Source organism: Hyperolius riggenbachi, chromosome 3 (assembly GCF_040937935.1).
Source record: "Hyperolius riggenbachi isolate aHypRig1 chromosome 3, aHypRig1.pri, whole genome shotgun sequence".
Lineage (NCBI taxonomy): Eukaryota > Metazoa > Chordata > Amphibia > Anura > Hyperoliidae > Hyperolius > Hyperolius riggenbachi.
The window spans coordinates 168,646,333-168,673,165 of NC_090648.1; the positions used below are offsets into that span (position 1 = coordinate 168,646,333).

The 26,833-nt window shown below is 44.1% G+C and overlaps 1 protein-coding gene across 1 annotated transcript in view; it reads left to right on the plus strand.

Moving 5' to 3' along the window:
- LOC137563138 (inactive cell surface hyaluronidase CEMIP2-like) overlaps positions 1 to 26,833 on the plus strand; it is a 167,249-nt gene that overhangs the window by 8,711 nt on the left and 131,705 nt on the right. The window contains exons 2-3 of the mRNA XM_068275232.1: positions 6,336 to 6,724; positions 21,322 to 21,792. Of these exons, the coding sequence (XP_068131333.1) occupies positions 6,336 to 6,724; positions 21,322 to 21,792 (860 nt within the window). The remainder of the gene's footprint in view (positions 1 to 6,335; positions 6,725 to 21,321; positions 21,793 to 26,833) is intronic.

The window sequence follows — 26,833 nt, forward strand, 5'->3', positions numbered from 1 at the left end:
TGTCACCATGTAATACATGTCAGAATGTGAATCTGGGAGAGGAAAGATTTTACAATGAGCAAACACTGACTAAATCATTTATACATAATTATTGTAAAAATGAAGCACTTTTTTTATTAAATTATTTTCACTGGAGTTCCTCTTTAAGCTTAGTGAATTGAGGCCAGATTGGAGTCAGTTTTTCTGCATTACAATCTGCGCTCCTGGGCAGCGCTGGATCTTTGAGGCTTAGGAGGATGGGGGAAGCCTCATTAGGATCCAGATGCTTACCCCTCCCGAGGTAAAAGTACCCCACAGGGGAAGTTTTCTTTATTACAGATTTACTTTACTTAACTAGAGAGAAGCCTCTGGATGACTCAGAGGCTTCTCCAATCCACCTGCAGCCCACCAATCCTCATCAGGACCCTCTTTTTTTTCATGGCCGCACCTGCGCAGTAGCCTATAAAATGACAGAATGGGATCAGCAGCTCAATGCATACTGACAAGCACATTGCACAGAAATCACCAACTTTCTGCAGATTCAACAACTACAGACCTCCAAGCTTCATATGGGCCTTTAGATTAGCTCACAGTGTGTAGAGAGCTTAATGGAGTGGATTTCCATGGCCGAGTAGCTGCATTCAAGCTTTACATCACCATGTGCAAAGTGGTGTGAAGCAGAATTCCCCAACCCTGTCCTCAAGGCCCACCAACAGTACAAGCTTTGCAGAAAACCATAAACATACACAGGTGAGGTAATTAGTGTCTCAGCAGAGCTGATTAACTACCTGTGTGGATTTCCACAAAGCATGCACTGTTGGTGGCCCTTGACGACAGGGTTGGGGAACACTGTAAAAGCACACTGCCACTGGATTCTAGAGCACTGCAGTGATGAATCATGCTTCAGATGCACAAGTCTGGGTTTGGTGGATATCAGGAAAATGGTACTTGCCTGATTGCATTGTGACAAGTGTAGAGTTTTGTGGAGGTGGTATTACGGTGTAGGGGTCTTTTATAGAGGCTGGGCTTGGCTGTTAGTTCAAGTGAAAGGAACTCTGAGTGTTTTAGGATACCAAGTCCTCTCAATGTAATTCTCCCAATTTTGTGGGAACAGTCTGAGGATGGCCCCTTCCTGTTCCAATATGATTGTGCACCAGTACTCAAAGCAAGGTCCATAAAATTAACAAATTTGGCATGGATGATCTTGACTGGCCTGCATAGAGCCCTGAACTCAACCCTAGAGATCCACCTTGGGTTGAATCAGTATGTAGACTGTGAGCCAGTCCCCATCCAGCATAAGTGTCTGACCTCACTAAGGTGCTTCAGAAGGAAATGTCAAAAGTTGCAATAAAGACACTTCTAAACTTTATAGAAAACCTTCCAAAGGAGGGGCAGAAAGGAGAACGGGTGAAGCAGTGGGCATGAGGACAGCTTACCATAAATGCTTGCTCTCCCTGTTTTTCCAATTGCTTTTGGCTCTGGTATTATTTAAAGGGACTCCGAGTAGTGCAGAAACTATGGAAAGATGAATACCATTTTGAAGCTCTCTTTCTCCTCTTTCCAACGATATATAAACCGCCGCCCTACGCCTTTTCGTTTTCGCTATTTTCGCAATCGAAGTTGAAATAATGAAAACTAAAAGGCGTAGGGCGGCGGTTTAGGTGTCGTTGGAAAGAGGAGAAAGAGAGCTTCAAAATGGTATTCATCTTTCCATAGTTACTTGTATTACACAGGACGACTTTTCCCCAAAGTCGGCAGCTGAATGGAGCTGCTGACACTGGGGAAAGTGTCGTCCTGTGTAATACTAGCAACTATGGAAAGATGCATACCATTTTGAAGCTCTCTTTCTCCTCTTTCCAACGACACCTAAACCGCCGCCCTACGCCTTTTAGTTTTCATTATTTTCGTGATCGAAATCGCGTTTGCCGCAACTTTGATCGCGAAAATAGCGGAAACTAAAAGGCGTAGGGCGGCGGTTTATATATCGTTGGAAAGAGGAGAAAGAGAGCTTCAAATGGTATGCATCTTTCCATAGTTTCTGCACTGCTCGGAGTCCCTTTTAAAGGGAAAAAATCCTTCCCAACTCCAAGTGATAAATAAAATCCCTGGATCAACTCAGCTGGGAATTAACAGTCATTTTAGCCAAGGATATCCTTCAATGCAAACAAAACATCCAAGCCTCCTCCTTAAAATGCAGATATAGAATTTGCCATAACTACTTCCTGTGATAAGATATTTCACATTTTAACCACTCTAATGCTGGGCATACATGGCTACTGGGGAGGATTATCAATCAAGCCTGATGGCTCGATTGATAATATCCAACGTGTCCGATACCCTGCCGGATCGCTACTTTGGCGGGGAGAACAATAGAATAAACGAGCAGCTGATTAGCAGCCGCCCGCGGGGATGAGCGGGGATCGATCTGTGCGCACGTGCAGACGAGAGGCGATGCGCCGGCATCAAGCCAGCGGCTCGATCCGGCGCATAATCGCAGCCGTGTATACCCGGCATAATTGTGAAGAACCCCTTCTTAAATAGATGGCAAAACCTTTTTTCCCCTCTATAATCAGATCACGTCTCTTGTCCATTTACAAGCCTAGGGACAAAAAGCTTATCTGTCAAGCTTATGCATTGCACTTGATGCATTTATACATGTTAATTAGGTCACCTCTTAGCTGTCTTTTTTAAAGCTAAATAAGTCCAGTTTGTCCAACCTTTCTTGATAAATGAGATCTTCCATCCCTCTGATTCATTTAGTTTACTGTCTTTGTACCTGTCCTAGTACATTAATGTCCTTCCTATAGTGTGGTGCCCAACACTGTATTCCATACTCTAGATATGACCTCACAAATGATTTATACAGAAGGAGTAGTATACTAGAATCTTTTCATTTTATTTCTTGTTTCATGCATCCCAGAATGTTATTTGCTTTAGCTGCTGCTGGTTGGCATTGAATACAGTTGCTTAACTTGTTATCAACCAGTATTCCCAAGTCCTCCAAATCTGATGTTCCCAGCTGTATGCCATTCATTGTATATGTTGCTTTACCATTGGCATGCCTAAGGTTCATGTCCTTACATTTATCTATATTAAATTTGCCATATGTCTGTCCATATGGCTGTGGTGCCATGATCCCAATGTAAAAAATGTCACTGTCCTGACATTGAAAAACATTGGATCTAGTACTGACGCTTGCGGGACTCCACTGATAACAGTTTTCCATTTTAAATATGTTTCCCATGTTGAATAATATGTTTTATATATACAGTGCTTCTTGAAAGTTTATAAACCTCTTAAAATGTTCTCTATGTTTATATCAATGTGGCCGAAAACATAATTTGATTGTCCAACAAGTCCTAAAAGCAGAGGGGAAAAAAAACCTAGTTAATTAAATGAAATACAAATTATTATGTTTGGTCATGCATTTACTGAAAAAAAAATGATACAATAACACTACACTGAAAGCTGTTAGGAATATAGAGTTATTTGAATGTAATCCTTTACAAAAGAGAGGCAAGGAGAAACTTTTATAATTTCAAAGACTTATCAGATAACTTCACATTTTTTGTGCCCACATAAATAAAATAAAAAAAACGAAGTTGTAAACCTCCCTTTCTTCAAAATTAATCCCACAATTGCTGGAGCTGGAGTTCAAAGCTTATAAGGATTGAAAATAATAATTAAACCTGTCAGAATGTTTGTATATTTCAAACTAATTGGCATGTATATTTCAAACTAATAGGCATGTGATATCTGGCTGTACACTGCTCAGTCTTCCTCTAGTACAGTACTTACAGTTTATCAGCTCTGTAGTAGAGCCCTTCTTTTACTTGTTTTCAAATGTTGACATCTGTTGATATCAGCCATATTTCCTGTCACATTTCTGTTTACTTTACTGTGTGTGGAGGACATTGAAGTATTTATACCATTCCCCGGAGTTTACAGTCCCTTCCACACTCACGCACAGCAGTTAGGTTTCTGAGCAAGTCAACTCGTGCAAGTTTTTAGATTGTGTGAGAAAATCAACACAAACATGGGAAATACAAATTCCAAACAGAGCGTGCTAGGTGGGATTTTAACCCAGGACTTTAGAACTGTAAGACAAAGAGTGCTGCACAGTTTTATTACTGGACCCATTGAAATGATAAAACTGAGCTATTGGAGTTTGATTTGACAGAAGAAACAGGTCAGTGTTGCCTGTACCTGCTAGCCAAATTTCACCTCACCTTTTTTAACAGTTTATAAAACAAAATGTTTCTGGTCACTGTGGCATTTGCTTATTTTTTTTTTATAAATCCACACCAGAAAAATGCATGGGGCAATTGTGATGTACAAAGTATGGATCCCAGAGCAGCCAGTCAGAATGTAAGCATCAACTAATTAATCTCGTTTAGAACTTCACTCGCTGTTCTAACTGAAAGCTGTAAGTGCGGCCCAAATAATTGTCCAACTGGGCCTAATTATCAATAGCCAAGTCTGGGGACTTGTTATTGTTGTTGGTTATTGTTATTGTAATAGTCGATACTTTTATGCCTGAAATGTGGTATTAAAGTGGGTACACAATGCCAGATTTTGTTTTACATTATATTTTATTTTCTTACCAAAATTGACCCAAACAATGCAAAGTATGGAGGTCTATGTGAAGGGCTATGGTTAGAATAGATTGATTAGACCTTCACATTGCTTTATTGTTGAAGTATTACTGTAATTGCATTCTGTGATGTTAGAATGTGTATAAGGCTGCACTCATTGCTGTGACACAGGCCTTTGTTGATGGATTTCCAAACCAGGGTTCCTCCTGGGCAGGGCCAGATTTACCATAAGGCACTGTAGGTTCGTGCCTACAGGCGCCTGATGATGGAAAGGTGGCTCACTCTCCTCCCCCAGTGCCACCCTCCCTCCTTCCCTATGCAGAGTCCTGAGCAGAGCGTAAATGGGAAGTTACTCACCCAGCGCTCTGCATTGCACTGATGAGATCTCCATTCATCTGGTGGCAACGCTACATAATTAAAACTAAGGGGATACCTCTGGCTACCTAATGCTAAGGGGCACCTATAAAAAGTGAGAAAAGTAAGGGTAAAGTGACAGCTGGGCCAGCCAGCCAGCACACTTGCGGTGCAGTTTCGGTGGGTAGTTTGTAGGTTCATAGAGGGCAAAATCTAGGCTGCCAGGACATCTGTGCCTATAGGCTCCTGTGCCTGCTCCTGGGTATTCTGTACATGGTAGACAAACCAAACCCCAGATGAGTTTCTGACACAGGCCTTTTCAGCAGTAGAGACTTGTGTTTTTTGGGGGTGGGCTCAAGGGGGAAGGCAGCCCTAGGTTATCTGGCTGTCCGGCTGATCCTCTGACTCTAATACTTTTAGCCAAAGACCCTGAACAAGTATGCAAATCAGATGCCCTGATTGAAGTCTGACTGGGTTAGCTGCATGCTTGTTTCAGGTGTGTGATCCAGACATTGGTGATGCTAGAGATCAACAGGACTTCCAGGCAACTGGTATCATTTAAAAGGAAATAAATATGGCAGCCCCAATATCACTCTCACCTCAGGTTCCTTTTAAATAATAGTCTACTAATAGGAGGCAAAAATATAAGAAAATGATGAGGGTTGCCGATTGCTGAAGCCTTAGTCTAGTGTAGTGATGGTCATATACAGGAGAACTCATGGAGAAGCATGTGATCAGTTTGGTCAGGTGATAGATATGCAAGTCTCTGATTTGCTAGTCATGGTTATGTCCTCAGGCAGGCAGGATTTGATCACAGTAAATTAGAGCTTTGCAAACCTATCAGCTGATCAAACAAATCACATGTTTCTCCATGAGTTCTCCTAGACATGACCATCACTAGTTTAGTGCTACCTAATACCAGAACATTTTAAGAACTCCAGCTCAGGACAGGCTATTTGCTCATACGGTCCTCTGCTCAGGACAGACTTAAGAAACCAGACCCAAATTTTTTCAGCCCCAATGAATGAACTTTGAATTGTTCTTGTGTGATTAATGAAGTGTGAACAAGCATGGCCAGCATTATCTGATGTAAATATGGAGGTAAAATGACATATGGAAACTGGATTAACTTCATGTTGTAGATTATTATTGCTGTTTCCACTGAGCCTGCTGGTTTCTATACCTGTGGCCATCTGAACTGCATTTTATGGAGCCTCAGTTGATAACAGAACATACATGTATGATATACGTTGCATATGGTTTATATTTTCCATGGCAAGGTAGGGGGTTGGTTGTCTATTTCCATGCATGTGACTTCTTGTGTTGACTGGACACCTAACCGAAATACATTCATCTGTCTTCCATCACACACACTGAATATAGTTTGTTTATGAATCTCATTCACAGACCAAGTGGGCGCTCGGTCTCTACACGTCCATATGGTGCGGGTTTAGACTTGCTGTGGAGCTTCACTATGAGATGCTGCACATACGAACCATATAATCTCCACTCAACAGCTGAGGACCGTCTGCAGCTCCATCCCAGCAGAGATGAGGATACAGAGGATATACCTCCCCCTGACTTATGTATGGACTCCTTTCATCATCCAGGGAAGAGCTGGACCAGAGGTGAAGATGTAGGCATCATCTTCCGCTGGTGGCATCTACCACTGCTGGGACATTTCCTAAAAGGAAGAATGACTTGGATGCTCCAATCGCTGCACAATCTGCCCCTGGCACTGCTGTTCATTCTGGTGCTCTCTTCTTGGAAATCCTGCGAAGCAGAAGATCTACACTGTTAGTAAGCTGAAGATGCGTATAATGGGAAACTTTGGGGAATAGTCAGGCTATGCATCTGGTTTTGTTTTAGACTTTAAAGAATAGTAGTCAGAGGATCAGATAACAGAGCTCTAGTGTGTGTAATGTGATCCTCTCCAGGGGGGGAACAGCTGAGTCTACTGTAGAAGTCATTTCAGAAAAGTGGGATGTCTTAGTCAGCAAGAAGCATGCATGCAGAAAGCCAGTCATATACAGTATCATAGAAAGGCTGCTCACACGGTGTAATCCCTTGTACAATTACATGTTCTGCTTTGTGTGGCTAGTAGCTCAGTCCCCACTCCCCAGACCTTGTTTTATATGTGTTACTACTTCCAAGTAATACCCGTACAGTTAAAGCAGTAGGATCAGCCATACTATGCCAGGGAAAAAAACACCTATATAAGTAGATAAATACTTGATCTACTTACATAACACATGTATTATACTGTCCATGTTTTGATTTCAGTGAATGTTATATAGTAAATGACGAGAATTCTGTTCCTGGTGGTGGCCATGTCTTTTGCCCACAGTTAAGGCTAACTCGTGATGTCATTTCTGCCCTTTACTTTTTTCTTGTCTCCTCCAATCGCTGAGTCGCCTCAGCCTTGCTTGTAAACACAAGTGAGTAGGGGATTAGGTTTCAGATAAGCAGCTGGCAGAGAAATAAAGGGAAGAGGAGGAATAGATTAGATAAAAAGAACCCCCAGCATGCAATTCTTTGGCACGGACTACTAAAGGGCCAGTGTTCCTTAAGTATGTGATAACTCCAAATCATAACAGCAGAAAAAGTTTTGAAAGTTTTGAATGCAGGCTTAGCATCTTTATCACTTAATACACTCAGACCAGTTGCTGTTGAAATTTTATTTTTATGGTGACGATACCGCTTTAAATGGTGATCAGTGAATTGTATACTTGCCTTCTCACCTCCTGACCTCACAGTCTCACTAGACACTCTCTGAATTAGCAGCAAGCTTTTTAGCCAGTAGGATTCATTTTATTGCTGGCTGTTTCAAGTGCGATCATACTTTCCAGAGAACTGTTTATGTTCACACACATAAAAAGAAGAATTCCAAGAAGCATTAACCTCTGTGTAGATTTGCCTTCTTAAAGCTGAAGGTAATTTCAGTTACTCAGCGTTATGTGAGCGAGAAAGATCTCCCATGGTGCATCACTACTAAATATGCAAATTATCTCTTTATGTCTCCTATGCCTCTGAAGTCAAGGCTTACATCTAGAACTGCTGGAATGTACAGGGCCTAATGTAACATGCATAAAGCCGTTTCAGACTTCCTGATCCTTAAAATTGCAAGGCATGGACTAATATGGCTCTATCGTGTAGGACTTGGGTAACAGGTTTTAGAGTATCCAGTCAGCTCATAGTGACCCACAATTTACCATATTTTTTGGACTATAAGACACAGCCCCATTTCTATGGGTGTGCAAATAGTGCAATCGCCCGGGTGCTGTATTCAGCGGTAGGAGGGTGGGCGTAGTGGTGGGAGGAGTAGGTATAGTGTAGATACAACTCACCTGCCACGATCCCTGCACTCACGCAGCCTCTATCTTCTTCCTCTCCCAGGCGTCCGTCGCGCCAGTAACAGAACCTCCCTGTGATGACATGACCGCATGTCATCACAGCGGGCGCTGTTACCAATGCGACAGATGCCTGGGACAGGAAGGAGATAGAGGCTGTGGGGGTTTGCGGAAGGTGGGGAGCGATTTTTACACCCTCCCCCTGGGTGCAGTTTAGCCTAGAAACTGCCCTGATAAGACACTCTGGACTATAAGACGTTTAGAGGACAAAAACCAGGAAAAAAAATATAAAAACTTAGTGCATCCATGGTCCAGGAGCATCTTGTAGAGGTTCTCCTCAATTATTATGTCCTCTCCTCCTCCTGTTCCACTTGTGTCCTCCTCTTGCTTCCCTTGTGTCCTGTGTGTCCCTTTTGTGTCATCCTCCTTTCCCCCAGTGTCCCCCTTATGTCCTTCTCCTGTCTGCCAGTGTCCTGTATGTCCCCCTTGTGTCCTCCTCCTGTCCCTCGTTGTCCTGTGTGTCCCCCTTGTGTCCTCCTACTGTTCCCCAGTGTCCTCTCTGTGTACTCCTCCTGTCCCCCAGTGTCCTGTGTGTCCCCCTTTCCATTGTCGCCGCCTCCGTGTCCCCTCTGTAACCATCTAAGTGCACCCTTGCTTTGCTCCTGTATGTGCAGTAAACAGTGGCAGTAGCCGCTTGTATCACTCACAAAACTGAGCGTGCCTAAAGCGAACAGCAGCTCCTCTCTCGCTCAATCTTCCCACTTGTGCTGGTCATGTGCGTAATGATGCAACCAGGAAGTGCGGCTCTATGGGGACAAGGGGGCACAGAGGCGGCTACAGAGGGGAACACGAGGCGGCTATAAAGGGGAAAACGGAGGCGGACACACAGGACACTGGGAGTCCCTAACATGTGTCGAGTAGTATTGGCGGGAGATCGTAAGTTGGGGACTCCCTGTATACGGACTATAAGATGCAGAGACTTTTTCTCCCCGCTTTTGGGGGAGAATCCGAAAAATACAGTATATATAGCATAGCTTGTTTAGCAAGCGGTCTTTTTGGTACACTTTAGGGAATCAGGAAATTGGGGCCCTTGCTAAGCTGCAGAGATTAGGTCATCCCATAGATGCTCATTGTAAATATCGACATACGTTGAAAATTGGCCACTTAGGGTTAGGTGTCAGAATTAGGAAGGGTGCCAATTAAAATACTGGTATTTCTGCACTATCTGAGGTAAGCCAGTTCTCTCAGGTAGAGTCTATTGTTCATAAGGTCTGTGTTATATTTGGATCTTTTAGTCAAGATATCTATTTGTCCTGAATAATGCAAAGGAATAAAGGATCTCACCAACTTTCAACTGTAGCAATTTTAGAACAATTGCTGTAGAGACTATGCGGCCTAGCAGCATGTCTAGCTTTATGGCGAGGCGAAGGGAAGACATACAGACAGCATGATTTTCCATCATGTGAGTGAGTATTGGAGGACACCTGTAAATACTTTATAAAGGAGCCTGTAACTGTCTTGTTAGGAAACTGTAATGATCGCTGCTGCAGCAGGTGTTGCTGGAAATAGTAGTGCTGCAGCTCAGGCAGTTCTGATATCTTTCCATGCAAGCTGCATAGCTTTGTCTGTCTTTCCCTGCTGTCAGCTTGTGACTGATTATCATTCACCTGTGTGGGAATCTGCATGTCTGCTCCCATTGGATGACCTCAGTATAAAGATCTGCTTCCTGCAGGACTCCTTGGGTTTTCATAGCTTCAGGTTAAGCTAGTCTTGCTGTCGCTTCAGCCCCCGATCGTGTTTCTTGTTCTAAAGATACTTTGCTGGTCTTTGCATCATATATTGGTTCATTGCCAATATATATGCATACCAGCACGTTTATTATTTTCCTTGTATTCGTGTTACGTTGATACATCAGTGTCGCTGATGTATACGTACACGAACTGTTTATATCCTGTGTGCAGTTAGTCAGCTTTCCAGCACGTTTTGGTAGTTTGCGCGTATCGCGAGCACCCGTGCTGAGCTAGTAGCCTGCTCCTGGTCCTGTTTCCTGGTGCTAGTGTGTGTACCTCCTCCACGTCAGCTCATGCGTTGCATGCTGACTGTGGAGAATACACCACCAAGCCTTACATTATGAAAACCCCATTACCAATCCCCATTGTGGGGGGGATTCCCAGAAAGTATGACACTGTTAATTATGGTTCCTGTTCCTTTAAGAAATTTGAAGAACTTAGCTCTGAAACAGAAAATGAGTTTTTCTCTGAATGTGCCAGGTTCCTGGCCAATCCTGATCTCCAAGCGACTCCTGTTTCAACCTGGGCACTCCAACTAAGTTATATTTTGTTTAAAGGGGAATTATTCCAGTGGGCATTTGATGTTCTCAATCATTCCGATTTGAAAGAGAGACCGCTGGAATTTCTAGCGTTTGTGATCCATAATTGGTTGCGCATAGATCCATTGCCTTTTCCTCTTAATGAACTCCTGGCAGCAGGCCAATCAGCTACTCCTTCAATTGCTTGCAAAAATGTTCAGCAAGCAGAAAGTGTTACTGATAATTTTCCTGCAGCCTTGAATAAATCACCAAAAACAGCAGGGTCTAAGGCAAAACGCAAACGTTCTAAGAAACGTGTCCGATCTGCAGAGTCGTTATCCTTAGCGACTGAGACCTATAATGAGATTTTGCCATTAACAGATAATGAAATGCAATTGTCTTTCAGGGGAGTTAAATGGACTTATGAAACTACTAATGAACTTTCCTCCCTGGCTAGGGAAAATAAAGATTTTTGTTTAAAAGAATTATCTGAGTATGATTATGAGGAGATATTACAGAGTATTGAACAAATCAACTTATTTGTGAAGCAAGGAAAGTTTGCATACACTACAGTTCAGCACTTGCTACAGGTATTGGAGATTCTTAGGAATAAGGAATCTGCCAATCACCTGCTAATTAACCCAATATATGTCCCTGCTACAATCATATCTGCAAACCATGATCTGCCTGTTAAGTATGCTTGGAATCCTCCATTTGAGAAAGGAGAGATGGAAGCTCTGGTCAATGAATGGAAGAATGATTCAAGTTCATTTTGTCAATTTTACAGTGCAAAAAGTGAATTAGTATTGAATGCATGCATTAAGTCTGCCTATAACCTAATAAAAACTGGTGTGTGTGGGTATGACTTTGTGGCTCCATTGATTGATGTGTGGGAACTGATTTTGGATGATTTTTATGTGACTCCGAATTCGCAAATTTGGCGTTCTGACCCGCCTGCTTCAGCACCTTTGGCTGATTCAGCAGGTGATTCGGAGCTCTTTTTGTGTGAAATTGAAGTTCCTGCAATTCCCCCCTGTACCATGGATAACTCAGTGTTACTTACCAGTAAAACAGAAGCCACTGATACATTCTTAACCTTGCCCTGTGCAAATTTCTCAGCAGAGAATCCAGAGGTCCTGCTGACTTCCGAGTCCAGCCTAGCCAGTACTCATGACTCTTTGTTCAGTGAAACAGACACCAGAAAAATCTTGCCTGCCTCTGCAAACACTTCTGCAGAAATTACTTGTGTTAATAAAGTTCAACTCCTGTCTGATCCAGCAGATGCCAATAGATGCACTACATCAGTTTCCGAGTCCCAGCAATCCTGTCTAGAAACCTCAGAACCCCAGCATCTGAATTTTCCAATTTTACAAATGAATGGTGATTCAGATGCGCAAACATTGTGTCTTGATCTTCCTGTTTCTACACCTCGCTCTAGTTTCGTGAATAGCTCAGAGCATCTGCTATGTGAACCTGAAATCGCAGAATTATTACCTTGTTCAGAAAATGTTCCAGTAAATTTGCCCTGTACCATGAATTGTGCAGTAGATCTCTCCAATGAAACTCAGGTCACAGAATCATTATGCTGTCCAGCAGGTGCTTCCATGGTTTTGCCCTGCAATATGGACTGTTCAGTGATCCTGTCCAGTGAAGCTGTGGTCGCAGAGTCTTATGCTTCACCCAGTACTTTGGATACTTCAAACCCTCTAGCAGAGGAGTCTGAGGCACTGCTTACCTCAGTTGGTGTTGCAGTAATATTCACTTGTCTAGCAGCTGTTTTGGAATTACAGTCTGCTCTAATAAAACTTGATGAATTTCTGCCCAGCAAAGCAGAAGCCATTGAAATATTGTCCTCGTCAGCAAGTGTGTTAGATACCTTGCCCTGTACACAGTCTGATTTAACCAATGTTGTTGAGTCCCTCTCCAGTGTTGTAACAGCCGAGGAACTCCAGCCCTGTCCTCTGAATGTTTCAGAAGTCTTGCCCTGTAACATGGATAATTCTGATTCTCTGGTCAAAATAATAGAAATCTCAGAATTTCAGTCCGGTCTGATGAGTGTTCCTTTAACCCAGCCCTGTATCCTGAAAGATTCTGGTTCTCTGGCCGCTGTGGCAGAGGTTCCAGAGTCCCCTTCCTGTCCAGGGAATTCCTCAGTTTTGCCTAGTCCAGTGGGGGCTGCTGCAATACTCACTTGTTCTGCAGCGCCTCATGAGCTCCAATCCAGTGTATTAGATGATTCTCTGTCCAGTCCAGAGGTAGTTGTGGAGTCCCTATCTGGTTCAGTGCATACATCAGAAGATTTGTCCTGTCTTGTTAGTGCCCCTGAATCTGATTTGTTACTGACTTTGCTGGAATCAGCGACATCTAAGTCTGATCCTGCATTCTCGTGTAAAAGTCCAGTAGTTGCGAAGTCTAGTCATGATGATTTTTTTTTGGCCAGTCCTGGTTTTGGTCCTGTCTTGGCTGACCCTGAGGCTCACAGTTCCTTGACATGCCCAGAGGTTTCTCTTGTGCCAGTGTGCCCAGATGTTCTTTGTGTGCCAGAATGCCCAAGTGTGTCTAAGGTGTTAGCGTGCTCTGATGCTTCCTTAGTGGGAACATGTTCTGATGTTGCCAGTCTGCCTGCATGCCCAGAGATGGTTCTGGTCCCTGAAAGCCCTGATCTTGATGTTTGTCCTTGTGGCCCTGACTCAGGAATTGCCCTAGGTTCCATAGGGGTTCTTGATAGTTCTCCATGTGAGCCTAAGGGGCGTTCTGACCTATGGGGATCTCTTTGGAGCTTCAAGGTGTTCTGGGAGGTCTCTGAGAAAACTTGTCCTGGTGCCTTGGACTGGTTCAACAGTGGGTTTTGTGTTGGTAAAGACAGTCCCGGTGGGCATTGCAAAGGCTTTGGCGTTTTTGAACGGTTCCTGGAAGGCGGTGGGTATCGCTCAGGGAGTTTCGGAGGGCTTTCTTCTGGAAATCATGGTTCTGATGGGTGTCACACTGGGGCTTGTAGTACTGATGGGCATGGTTCTGTAGGTTCTGGTTCTGATGGGTCCAGTCTTGTGGGGACTGATTCTGGAATTCGGTCTTGCCGGGCTGTCCCGGTCATCATGAATTATCAGTCAGACTGTTTTGTTGGGAATTTCAGTTTTGAAAAGCGTCTGGAATCCGCTTTTAAGGGCGGGGGTACTGTAATGATCGCTGCTGCAGCAGGTGTTGCTGGAAATAGTAGTGCTGCAGCTCAGGCAGTTCTGATATCTTTCCATGCAAGCTGCATAGCTTTGTCTGTCTTTCCCTGCTGTCAGCTTGTGACTGATTATCATTCACCTGTGTGGGAATCTGCATGTCTGCTCCCATTGGATGACCTCAGTATAAAGATCTGCTTCCTGCAGGACTCCTTGGGTTTTCATAGCTTCAGGTTAAGCTAGTCTTGCTGTCGCTTCAGCCCCCGATCGTGTTTCTTGTTCTAAAGATACTTTGCTGGTCTTTGCATCATATATTGGTTCATTGCCAATATATATGCATACCAGCACGTTTATTATTTTCCTTGTATTCGTGTTACGTTGATACATCAGTGTCGCTGATGTATACGTACACGAACTGTTTATATCCTGTGTGCAGTTAGTCAGCTTTCCAGCACGTTTTGGTAGGTTGCGCGTACCGTGACCACCCGTGCTGAGGTAGTTATCCTGTCCTGTTACCGTTTGTGGATTGCGTTCATCTCTGCGAAGAGATAACGAATCCTTCTGAATCCTGTTCTGTTACTGTTTGTGGATTGCGTTCATCTCTGCGAAGAGATAACGAATCCTTCTGAATCCTGTTCTGTTACCGTTTGTGGATTGCGTTCATCTCTGCGAAGAGATAGCGAATCCTTCTGAGTCCTGTTCCCTGTATTACTCCAGTCCTAGTCAGCGTTCCTGCTTATGTCATATATCGGTTCATTGCCGATATATACATATGTTAGTCAGACGTTACAAATAGTTTCATTGATAGCTGTAATTGTAATACGCTAGGAATACATACTTATTGTATTTTTGTCTGTGTTACATTCATCTATCTTGATCCTGCTATTTCCTGACTATCCTGTCCTGTCTTTGTGAGGCACGCCATCGCCGCAACGCATTGGCTGCCTCATTCCAGTCTGTGTTGTTGTGGACGCTTGCTGTCACTAAGTAGCGGCTAGCTAGCAAGCGTTCATTCTGTTTACCTGTCCTGATCTCCTCAGTTCTGGTTTGTGCGCTCAGCGCTACTTTGCGCTGAGACGTTATAGCGAAAGCATTGCTTGTGGCTGTCAGATCTGCACCGGCTCTGTGCGCCACAATCTCCTGTTGGAGTCAGTCCTCCCCTCCACTATACTAGGGATAGCCTGTTTCCTGGTGCTAGTGTGTGTACCTCCTCCACGTCAGCTCATGCGTTGCATGCTGACTGTGGAGAATACACCACCAAGCCTTACAGAAACCTAAATTGTAGGCAGAGGTGTAACTAGAATGCATGCGGCCCCCCTGAAAAAGATAGCATAGTGAACCCTCGGTCCATAGGCTCCTCAAACTCCCTCCCCCAAGTGCAGGCAGGTAATAAAAAAAAGTATATATTACCCCCACCCCCCTAACACAACACACACACACACACTATGCAGAATAGTGCAGAGAGCTGTGTAATATGTACTTGCTTCCCATTCATCACAGCCGCACACTCTCTGCTGCCATCCTCTGGCTCCTAATCTCATGACTCGCAACGGTCATGTGATTGGGAGCCAGCAAATGGCAGCAAAGAGTGTACGACTGAAGTATGGAGGAGACCACTCAGGAGCATGCCCTCACAGCTCTCAGCCCTTCCCCATTCCTTCACAGGGGCTTTTGTTACACCCCAGGTTGCAGGTGTGTGTGCGACAACAGAGACACAGCAGTATTCAGATGTTTTGTTGCCTATATTTGAGGGTAGGTTGACATGTGTATACATGGAAATTGCCTCCATAGTGGCAAACCTTGCGCATTCCATGGTGAAAATATGTCGTCATTGTCCACATCAGCTTAAATAAATATAAGGAGACGTGTATGGTGTCCAAAGGAATGCTGCAGGCTGTCTGAAAATGTTCTGAGCATACAACGTGGATTAAAAATTGCACATAATATGAACCACAGTTGACCACCCATTGATTAACATTGGGTGTGCATCACTTCGCGAAAACAACCCATGAAATTTAGCAAGTGTGAAAAAAAAGAATTGGTATAAATTACAAACGCTATTCCTGTTTAATTAGTGGCCCCATAACAGTTTGTGGAATTCTCCATTAAGGCTTCTTGCACACCAAGACGTTGCATTAGGTGGCACGTTAAGGTCGCATAACGTGCACCTAACACAACGTATGGTGCTGCAAGAGCCGACGGTAGAGTGAGCCGCGTTAGGCGGCTCGAGTCCTATAATGTCTCCCAGAGTGGCGCTGATTGGCCAGCGGGACCACGTGATGCGGAGCGAGACACTCCGCATCACGTGGTCCCGCCGGCCAATCAGCGCCCGCCAGTGCAGTGAATATTAAGTAGCCATGTGCGCGGCTACTGTAGCTGGCTCTCCCCGCCTCCTCTCCGCCCCCCACTGCGCATGTGCAAACAGTCTAACGCGGCTATAGCCGCTCCAACGCCGTAGCATGCTGCACTTTGCACAGAACGTGCAGCGTTACATGTAACGCAACGTGGGCTGTGTGAACAGCCCACTTGTGTTACATTGCTGTGCGTTGGGGGAGCGTTACAGGCGCACTAACGTGCGCCTGTAACGTCTTGGTGTGTAAGCAGCCTAAATGAATACTATGTTGTGGGAGGAAAACATCAGCAGTAACTAAGCTCCTGCTTGTAGTGCCAATCTAGAGTCAGACGAAGGGCACACTTTTCATGGTGCATACTTACTATTACATTCACACCTTTAACCTGCAGAGCTGATATTATATTTAAATATACTTATGTTATTTCATGTCAGGCTTCAATGCCTGTCAGTGCATCTGTCTAGCTCAGCTGAAGTCTACCTACAGTATTCATAGTACTTATAGCACTGCCCATACTTGTTACTTTATATGAACTTGTCAAAACTTAGTCCCTATTATTATTTATACTAAACATTGATTTATGCAACATATCAGGCCCAGACAGGAACCATGCTTCCCAGCTTTTGTGGTAACACATGTTGCTTACATATGGTTACGTTTCCTACCACCCTGTAGGTCTAGATTTGGGGGAAGCCAGTTTACTTATAACAATGTTTTGGTGTGAGAGAAAACTGAAGCAACCAAAGGAAACGGGTCCCCTCATAGAGAACATAAAAAAGTTCATGCACTTTCTGTGGGAAGGAATCACAGGTCTCACCTTAACACTTGTGTTTTGGCTCAGTGGACATTGGATGCACTTGATATTTCCTGTGCATAGAACAGATACCGTTTATATAAATAAAGACAAAATATGTAGGTAGTTGAGTTTTGGCTACCGAAGTAGGATCCCAGGTGAGGGGAGATATTTCTGCTTGGCTCACAGACCTCCTTCTCCTAAGCATACACAGGCCAGTTATTTGTAAAAGAAGGCACTGGAAGGTCCTTTTTTTTATTTCCAAGTTATTATCCCTTTTGACCGGGGTGGCATTTCATTTGTATATGGACATATGTTGCAGATAAGCTCAATAAGCCCAGCCTCCTCAAGTACTGGCATAGACCTGAGATGACTGACCTTGTAGGAGAGGGCTTTATGGCTGGGTTGAAGCATGAGAAAGTACTGATTTATGATATAAAGAGAATGCTGGTCTAATGCGCTTGTTGGCGTAGAAGACATTCAATGGCTACATAATCATCAGATTATATTGTCATGTTAAAGGTGCCCAAGTTCTGAGATCAGAAAAGTTATAGGAGAACAACAAACAAACATTCTAGAGTAAATAAAAACAGAATACATTATTATATGTAAAGGTATTTGAATGTTTGGTCCATTGCCAATGCCAACTTCTTTTTTTGTTGCTAAAATCTAGAGTAAACATCATGTTGCCCAGAGCAACCAAAGGTTTTGTCTGTGAGGGCCGATTCACACTAGAATCGCTTTTCTGAGCGTTTTGCGATTGATTAGCGGTTTTTAAAATCGCTCCCATTCACTTTAAAAATGCTAATCAATTGCAAAACGCTCAGAAAAGCGCTTCTACTGTGAGGGCCCGTTTCCACTAGTGTGGTGCGATTCCGTTGCGGAAAACAAATTTGCATGTGGATGTGAATCCGTATGCCTTTGTATGCAAATTCGCATCTGTTTGTAAGTATGCGAATTTAACCATAACAGTGCCTGTGTGCTTTTACATTGACTTTAAGCAAAAGTGGGTCCCGCCCCTTAGAAAGTGTTGTAGATAGATTGCAAGCAGCACATCCAGGAAACTAGTGCTTTAGAAGGCAGTCAGACTAGCAGCTTCCCCAGCTGTGTCCAGTGACAGGTGCACTTTATATCTGTATCATGTTATGTGTGTAATGACTAAAGCTGTCACTGTCACTTCAGTATCTCCTAAAAAATATGTTCTACCAGCACTGAGTCATCCACCTGAGAGAGGTAGATTAGATCAGAGTTGCTAAACCTGCGCTGAGCATTGCCCTTGGGGGGATTTTGACAAGTTCAAGAAGTGCTTCTGCATGTTAAGGAAACGTAGAATAACACATTCAGCTTAAGCAAACACATCTTGTACAAAATACCCAGTAGATGTTTAAAAATATCATTAAATATGTATAAAATATGAGATGGCTTGAGGAATGTTTATGCTTGTTTAGCAGCTACTGACAATAAACATGCATGCATACAAGGAATGCTTCTAGGTCTCTGGGTTGGGCAATCCTAAATAAATATACAGACATCTGATTACATTTGCCTACCTGGATTCACCTGCATTTGCCAGAATGCTAACAAGCACATTTTTGTGCCAATGTAATACAGTAATACAGTATTTGTCCTTTTAATAAATCTGAGAAATGATATCGATCTCCACATTCAACATAAAAACTGGAATGATTCCAGATGTACGTTATTTTCTTTTTAAATACTACGTTAAACACTTCCTACAACACTTCCCCAGCTGTTCATGGCTATACGCGACACGTTTACCCACATGCCAGTAGCCTTGATCTGTTATGTGCATATCAGGTTGTCTGACCAGTGCTATATGTTATCTAATCCTTTCCTTGACTATGACCAGTTATTACACTCCTGATGAAGCTTAGCGCGAAACCGGTCGGGGGAGAGGGGACAGCTTTTTTTATTACATTTGTTTGTACGTATGTGTGTCCATTGTCTATGGACCTGAATGTAGGTGTTTTTAACTGGATACTTGTGTTTCATTAAAAGTCTCTATAGCTGCACATAAGTGGTGTGCACTTAGATTCTTTTTGGCGTACCTATGAAAAAGCCGCTGGGAGACTTGAGCGCAGGATATAGCTGGTATATGGCTAACCCTGCTCCTGCACAACTCCCGGCGGCGTTAATTACTATTCCCCCTCCAGGTCGATGTGGATGGTAGGGAAATACGTAATTCAGCTTCCAGCGATTGCTAGCGGCCGAACAACAGTGTTTTAAAAAGTAACTGCAGCTCTGTCTTCTGATGCCGCTGAAGTTACTCAGTGTGTGCATGCCGCTACGGTCTATGGTGGCGCCGGCTGCACCCAAACCTCTTGCACTGGATTCCTAGTGTTCGTCTTTTTGTTCTTAATGTTTATACTGATTTAGAGAAAAGGGAGAAGTTAGTGCCTGAACTATTTGAGAAGTGTTTAACCAGAGCACTTTGATACCTTATAGTTTGGGTCTATTTGCAGCTGGTAAGCAGTTTTTTTCATTTATCAGTGGTGGCCACCTCCCCCACACCCAGGTACAGCTTACACGTCATTGTGATGCCACTTTTTGATACCAGCTTACCTGCACGTTTGATATGCCATTTGTAACTGCCACATGACGGTGATTTTTGCATGATGCTGCACTAATAAACTATAGTGCCAGACATTCCTTGTCTCCCAGATTGTTGCATGAACTTTTGCCTATTGTCTTGAGCACATAGTGTTGCTGGGTGTTTAGAGGCATATGCCAGTCAATCACAGCGTTCCCAGAGTGCCTGCCAGCTCTCCCACAAGAGGTGGCCATACTTTCACTGTGGATTCTCTGCATGGTGGAGTGCTAAAGTTTTGCCTAGAAGATTATCCTGCCTATGTACTGTGGACTAAAATTTGGAACTATTAATAGCTATGTACACATGAAAGTTGCAGACATGCAAGTTTTCCTGTCACATAGTGGCATTTGCAAGCAGGGAGAGGTAGAAGAAAGCTGACAGACCAGTAGATAGACTCACCACAGAGCCCGCTGTTCACTGATGTTTGTTGTAAGAGGGAAAGTTTTTGTAAATAGCAAGGTAAAGTGGACCTGAACTCTTGGACAGGACAGAAGGAAAACAGAGAGAAATGCACCCTGTGTGTATTTAGAGAGTTTAGCCCTTCTAATACCCCCCTCATCTGTGACTAATCACCAGTGTTATTTGAGCTCGGTCAGCTCAAGAATCTCAGCAGTCCTGGCAGAGCAGCTAATTTGTAAACACAGGGGCCCAATATGCAATTAACTTTTTCTCGTGAGTTATCTCCTAGGAGATCATTTTCATATTCCCTTTATATTAACTTTTAAGCATTTACAATTGAAAAAGTACCTGAAAGATGGTAAAAAAAAGTGCTTTCAAAATTATGACTAGGTAGGAAAATATCACCTAGGAGAAACAGTAAATTGCATATGGGCCAGGATGTTAACCCTATGCCTGCTTCCATGAAAGCAGGAAGTAGACACAATGCAGATTTATTGCAGGATTTGTATCAGCCGTAATATATAAAAGTTTTTCTTTAAAGGTTATTATGCTGTTGCTTATCTTTTAAAGCAGAGAGGAAGTTCTGAGTTCAGGTCCACTTTAGTTGCTTCTGGAGAACAGAATCCATTCACCTGTGATAGACAAGCAGATAGATAGATAGATAGATAGATAGATAGATAGATAGATAGATAGATAGATAGATAGCATTAGCTACAGCTAGATCTCGAGTCTTTTCTGCCTCTGACCAGTTTAAACTGCTTACAGATAATTATTTTCTATGCTCTGATGATTAATGCAAGTGTAGTAAATGTTAACAGTGCACAGTAATTATATGAAAATAAAATGGTTGTGCATTAGAGAGAACTCTCACTAGCTCACATGTCATATAAAATGCCAATGTCTCCTCATTGCCTGGAATCCACGTGCTCGGTGAAAGCCACGTGAGATTTTCTCCATTAAAGGGCAGACTGCCTGAGAGTCGCTATGGACTGTGGGTCGGGCAGCCCTTGCAGGCCCTCATTCAGCCTGCTTTATATGATGGCTGCCATGTTACACATAGCTCCCAACTGTCCCTCTTTTGGAGGGCCAGTCCCTCGTTGGGAGCCCTGTCCCTCTTTCCTCCTCATTTGTCCCTCTTTCAGGACTTTGTCCCTCTTTCTATGTAAATACTGTATATATATTTATCTACTAAAAAATGTGTTTGTTTGACTCTAAACTTTATTCCCATCCTTTAAATTGATATATTACTATTTTTAAAATGAGAATATGAAGGAAAATGAACCAGGATAGAAAAGACCAATGTAGACATGACAGTTTACACACCCTCCATCATGATTATCTGCATCACAAATGAATATTTTAATAAAAAGTTACCCACTTTGTTTTATTGCTTATTTTTCCTTATGTTTAGTATGGTCAAACAGCAGCTTGGATGACACGTCCTCATTTAACCTTCTGGATTACAAAGTGGTGAAAAGGTCCACACGGGAGACTCCAGGTGACCTTCAGACCATAGGAGACAATGCAGTGACTGACAAAGGCCACCAGGTGAACATTCAGTGGAAGGGTAGGACCTGGTCCTGTGCTGTCCTCCTCAAACTATCTCAGCATGTTTTAGTGTCGGCTTTAGGGTTCAACCTGGCTTGGAACAGTTTTCCGTATGATAGCTGTGACCAGGACTTAAAGCCCACAGAGACTCTTATAAGTCCCCTGAAACTATTGCAAGTCACTGTGAAACCACTGCTTCTCCACAAAGTACTGCAATTCCTGGGAGATTTAGGATTTCTAATTGAGTCCCAACAAAGCAAAGCACTGTCTCTTCTGAAGAAGCGAATATACAAAACGGGAAAGCCGGTGAAAAATCCTATAGTTCATTCCAAAGGTAGGTGATGTGACCGGCTATTGCATGCTGCCCTTTGTCTTCTCCCCCTTTCATGCTCTGCAGTGCTGCCTGTGGTCCTGTATTCCTATGAGCCTTGTTCCCACTACTAAGTGCATAGCGCACCTGAAAATGCCAGCCTTTTCCTCTGCACTTGTGATGTATTGTTTACTGTGTGTGTGAATGGCAGAGATTGTATCTCCTAAAAATAATGCAAGTTCTTGTGGTTAATTGGGTATATCATTCAAGTTGGGATACCAGGAGATTTAAGAGTATGTGAATGAGAAGTTTGGGTAAATCAGCTTTTAGGTTAAGTATGTGAAGATACTGCATTGCCCCTCTTACTTTTCAAGAAGATTGCTGCATCTGCCAGCTAGATCCCATGGTGTTTTATCTACCCGAGATAGAGAAAGTGCCATGGCCCTTTTCTGCAGTGACGTACTAATAGGGGGTGCAGAGGTAGTGACCACATCGGGGCCCTTGGGCCAGAGGGGCCCCAAATGGCCCTCCCTTAAGCACAATATTAGCTCTCTATTGGTCCTGTACTGGTAATAATCATTTCTATAGATGCTTGAAATAGTAGTAATCATTAATAAACTGTTTCCTATCCTCTCCTTGCACCTCTGACACTGTAGAAATCCTTGGAAGGTTTTGGTGCGCCATATCAATTGTTATATATAGAGTGCTTGGGGGGCCCCATGTAAAACTTGCACCGGGGCCCATACCTTAGCTACGCCACTGCTTTTCTGCAATGGGGTGGGGGCCATGTGCCATAAGCTGGTGGACACCGAGCTTAGGGAGGCATTTGATAGAAAAAGGGCCTGCCAGGTTATTATAACTTTATAGTAGAAGACTAATGGTTAAGCATGGTGGGGTAATGGTTAGAAAACTTTTGCCTTGCAGCGATGGGTCCCCAGATCAAATCCCAGCCAGGGCACTATCTACTCTGGGTTTGTATGTTCTCCCCATGTCTGTTTGGGCTTCCTCCAGGCACTCTGGTTTCCTTCCACGTCCCAAAAACATATAGATACGTTAATTTGCTTCCCGCTAAATTTTCTCTAGACTACTATACATACACTACACGATACATACATAGACAAATGACTATGGTAGGGATTCGATTGTGAACCCCACTGAGGGACAGTTAAGACCCACCAGGACGACCGCCAGTATCCGTGCGTGCTGGCCGCCTCCTCTGAACAGGTAACTGACTGTGACACAGGGTGTAACAATAGTCATAGCAGCTGCTATGGGGCCCTGGAGCTGAAGGGGCCCAGGTGGTACTTTAAGTATTCGCTATTAACTTTCTTGTGTTACTCCACCCTTTATCAGTGTCCATGGACTATATGCAGTGTAGATTGCACGTCAATGTAAATTGCCAATTAAATCACATCTGTAGGGTAGGGGCAGGTGGCATGAAAGTTTTGCTGTGGGGCCCCATAATCTCTAGCTACGCGGCTGGACAGAAGAAAATATAATACAATATGTTATTTTGTCTTTTCTTTTTCTCTTGTTTACGGTCTATACACACTAAAGTCGTCTGAGGCGGGTGATAACCACCTTCTCTGCCGATAATCCTGTGAGTGTACAGCAGCCCCCGACGCTGCCCAACCAGCGATCTGCCCGGCGGGTAACGGCCGATAATTTTGTTCTCTCTGCTCGCCCTGCCCACCACGTAAGGTCACATCTGTGCTGCTCTGTCAGCCCTCCACCCCCACCTCGCGAACGTGCTGTTGGGCTTCAGGCTAAGTACATGTCTGTACAGTCTCGGCCCAGCAAGGAAGCCCGAGCGATCGGGTTCTGATCCCCTTTAGAAGACATCCATCTAGCACAGGGGTAAGGAACCTTTTTGGCTGAGAGAGCCATAAATGCCACATATTTTAAAATGTAATTCCGTGAGAGCCATAACATATGTTTCAAACTGGGACAGTGTGCATGCGCAGCAGAGGGCTCCTGTCCCTGTTGCTATGGTGATGTGTACACAGTTCATCCTCTGGGCAGCGGAAGTGTCAGACACGTCTTCAGCTTCTCTTGAGTTTCAGCAACAGCAGCAATTTCCCCCGCGAGCCAGACAGGAGAAATTCCGACTAACAGCTTGTACAATTAGCTAACTGACTTGGGGGTTGATTCACTTTGTAGGATGAGATCCCGCACTTTGACCCAATAGGCTGCCTGTCAAGTGACAGGCAGCCTATTGGGCCAATCAAAGTGTGGGGATCTCATCCTACAAAGTCACTGGACCTGACGGGGTCCAGAGTGGGATAATTGGAGCATCCGTTCATTTTGGGGTAGTGTGAGTAAGTTAGTAGTGCATGCTACAGCATTAGCGTGCCTACTTTGAAAAATTTTCTTGCGCTGTCACACTAAGCTGCGTTGCTTGATGCAGCTTGAGCAGTGTAGCTTAGTGAATCGACCCCTACTGATTTGTATGTGAGCCAGATGCAGCCTTCAAAAGAGCCACATCGGGCTCCCGAGCCATAGGTTCCCTACCCCTGATCTAGCGTGTGTATGGGCCTTTATACGCAGTTTGTTTTATAGGGGATTTTTGGGGGGGAGAGGGGGGGGTTTAGAGCTTTTTCTTTAGTCCTTTAGTGTGTTTCATCATCATCAGAGTGATGCAGTATAATGTGAAGCAGGACACAAGTTTACCTGAGGAAAGACATAACTGTCACTCTTGGGGCTCGATTCACTATGCTGTGATAACTGCTATCACAGCAGTTATCACGCTAGCTGCCGCAAAGGTTTGCATGCAAACAGCGTTACTTCGCGTGATAAGCGAAGGTTTGCACACGATCACGTGTGCAAACCACGTGATAACTGCTGTGATAGCAGTTATCACAGCATAGTGAATCGAGCCCTTAAAGTGAACCAGAGATGAAAATAAACTAATGAGATAATCAATTGGATCTGTCCTTCTACTCCTAAAAATGACTCTCTTCGATATCTTAACCTATTGGGGACCGCCATAGGTTGAATCAACGTCCAGCAGGTGGTGGTACCGTTCTGACCGGACGTTGATTCAACGTCCGCGCTAAAGCACCGATCCCGACGCGATCGTGGGCACCCGTGTAATAAATCACCTTTAGCTCCTATGTACATCACATATATTTACATCATACATACAGGAAGCTAGTATTCGAACTAGGAAGCATAGAGAGCCGGATAGCTGGAAAGTAGAGTGCAGACCCTTTTCCCTCCGTGCTCCCTCTTTATATGAACCAGAAAGAGTTAAATGTGACCTCATCTGAGCCACCTATGATTGGTTCAGATCCTTTGTGATGTCAGGACACACACCTACTCGATTAATATTCAATAAGATATTATGCCCTAGTTGCAAGAATGTTATGTTTTATAAATATGGCCCATGTTGATTGTTCCCGTAGTCCATTTGTCTGGGGCAGTGTAGGCCTAAGACCTTGGACTAGGAACATCTTCTCAGTATCTGCTTGTATCATTTGCTTCAAGCAGACACTGAGATGCTTCTGCCTGCATCACGAGAAACTCTATTTAAAGGTATATTCTGCGAACAAGCCTTTTACCTAAAACTCAGTCCCAATAACTGAGGCCTACTTAAATTATAACAACCCGGAGGGGGAGATTAAGCTGTCATATGACAGCTGGCATCTCCCCCTAGTGATCAACAGCCATTGCATATGGCTGCTGATCACGTGATCACTACGATCACCGTCGGTTCGTAGTGATCACTCTGACAGCGGCGGCAGCAGGGGGGAAAAGAAGAGGATCCACTCACCTCCCTGCCGTTGAGGTGACAATTGGCGCCCCCCTGTGCTCTGGCCGGCATATCTGCTTCGTCTGACGTCAGCGCCGGGTCCCGGCTTGATGACGTCATCAAGCCGTGAGCCGACCTGAGCGTCATTTGGAGCGGAGATGCCGGCCGGAGAAGAGGTGGCTTCTGCGGCTCATCGCTGGAGCCTGGAAGGTAAGTGATGGCTGCCAGCTACAGGGGGGGGACACTTGCCACCATGGGGGGGGACACTGCCCAGCCAGCCACAGAGGGAATCCGGCCGCCCGACCCCCCAAACGCGCGCACCCCCCTCCACCGCAAAATGCCCTGGTCCTTAAGGGGGGTTAGGCGGCCGGTCCCGAAGTGGTTAAGGTTTTATTTCATGTATAAACACTAACAAAGCATATTTAATGTTTCATAGTCTCTGCTCAATTGCAGTGTCTCAAGAGGCCCAGAGTGAAAATACATGAACTGTTGACCTTTTTATCTTTTCCTCTCACAGTAAAAAGCACAGATGTCTGCTTAGGAAAGTGTTTTATGGCTATAATTTGTTATCAGTGAGCCGACTGAGTCCTGACTGTAAAAAACTGTCACTTCCATAGCTAATTATAAACTCTTTCAGGAAGGGAACAAGAAAAGGAGTACAGCATAAGGGGCCCATACACTAGTTGATTTCAGCCTTTGATCGATTTGATTGAATCGATCGATCAGAAATCGACTGCCGATCGATTTGTGGCTGATTTCGATCGATTTGATCTATCTGACAGGATGGAAAATCTAGGTCACAGGTGTCGAACTCCAGGCCTGGAGGGCCAGATCCATGCCAGTGTTTAGGATGCACTGAGAAAGAGAGGAATGTGTTCTACCTGATGGACCACACCTTTCCTGATTCAGACCCATCAATTAATTTGAGCTGTGTCAAAAATGTGTGAGGAGCTCGGCCCTCGTAGGACCGGTTTGACACCCCTGATCTAGGTCGATCTGCTGCTGGCAGCAGATTGATGGCCCATAGAGTTGCATTGGTTCTAATGGTCCAATAATGCATTTACATCGATTTCCAATAGATTACCAAAATGTTTTCATTCTGAAAGATTACTGTCAGATTTGACTTGACAGGCATTTCACAGAAATCTATCTGATGGTCGAATCTGCTGTAAATCTATAAGTGTATGGCCACCTTAACATATTTTGGTTCCTCGACGTGGTTTCTACGTCCAGGAACCACGCGCACTCCCAGCCGCGGATTCAGTAGCCAAGGAATCAATGTATCGGGCTATGGTGCCCGATCACTGATTCCTC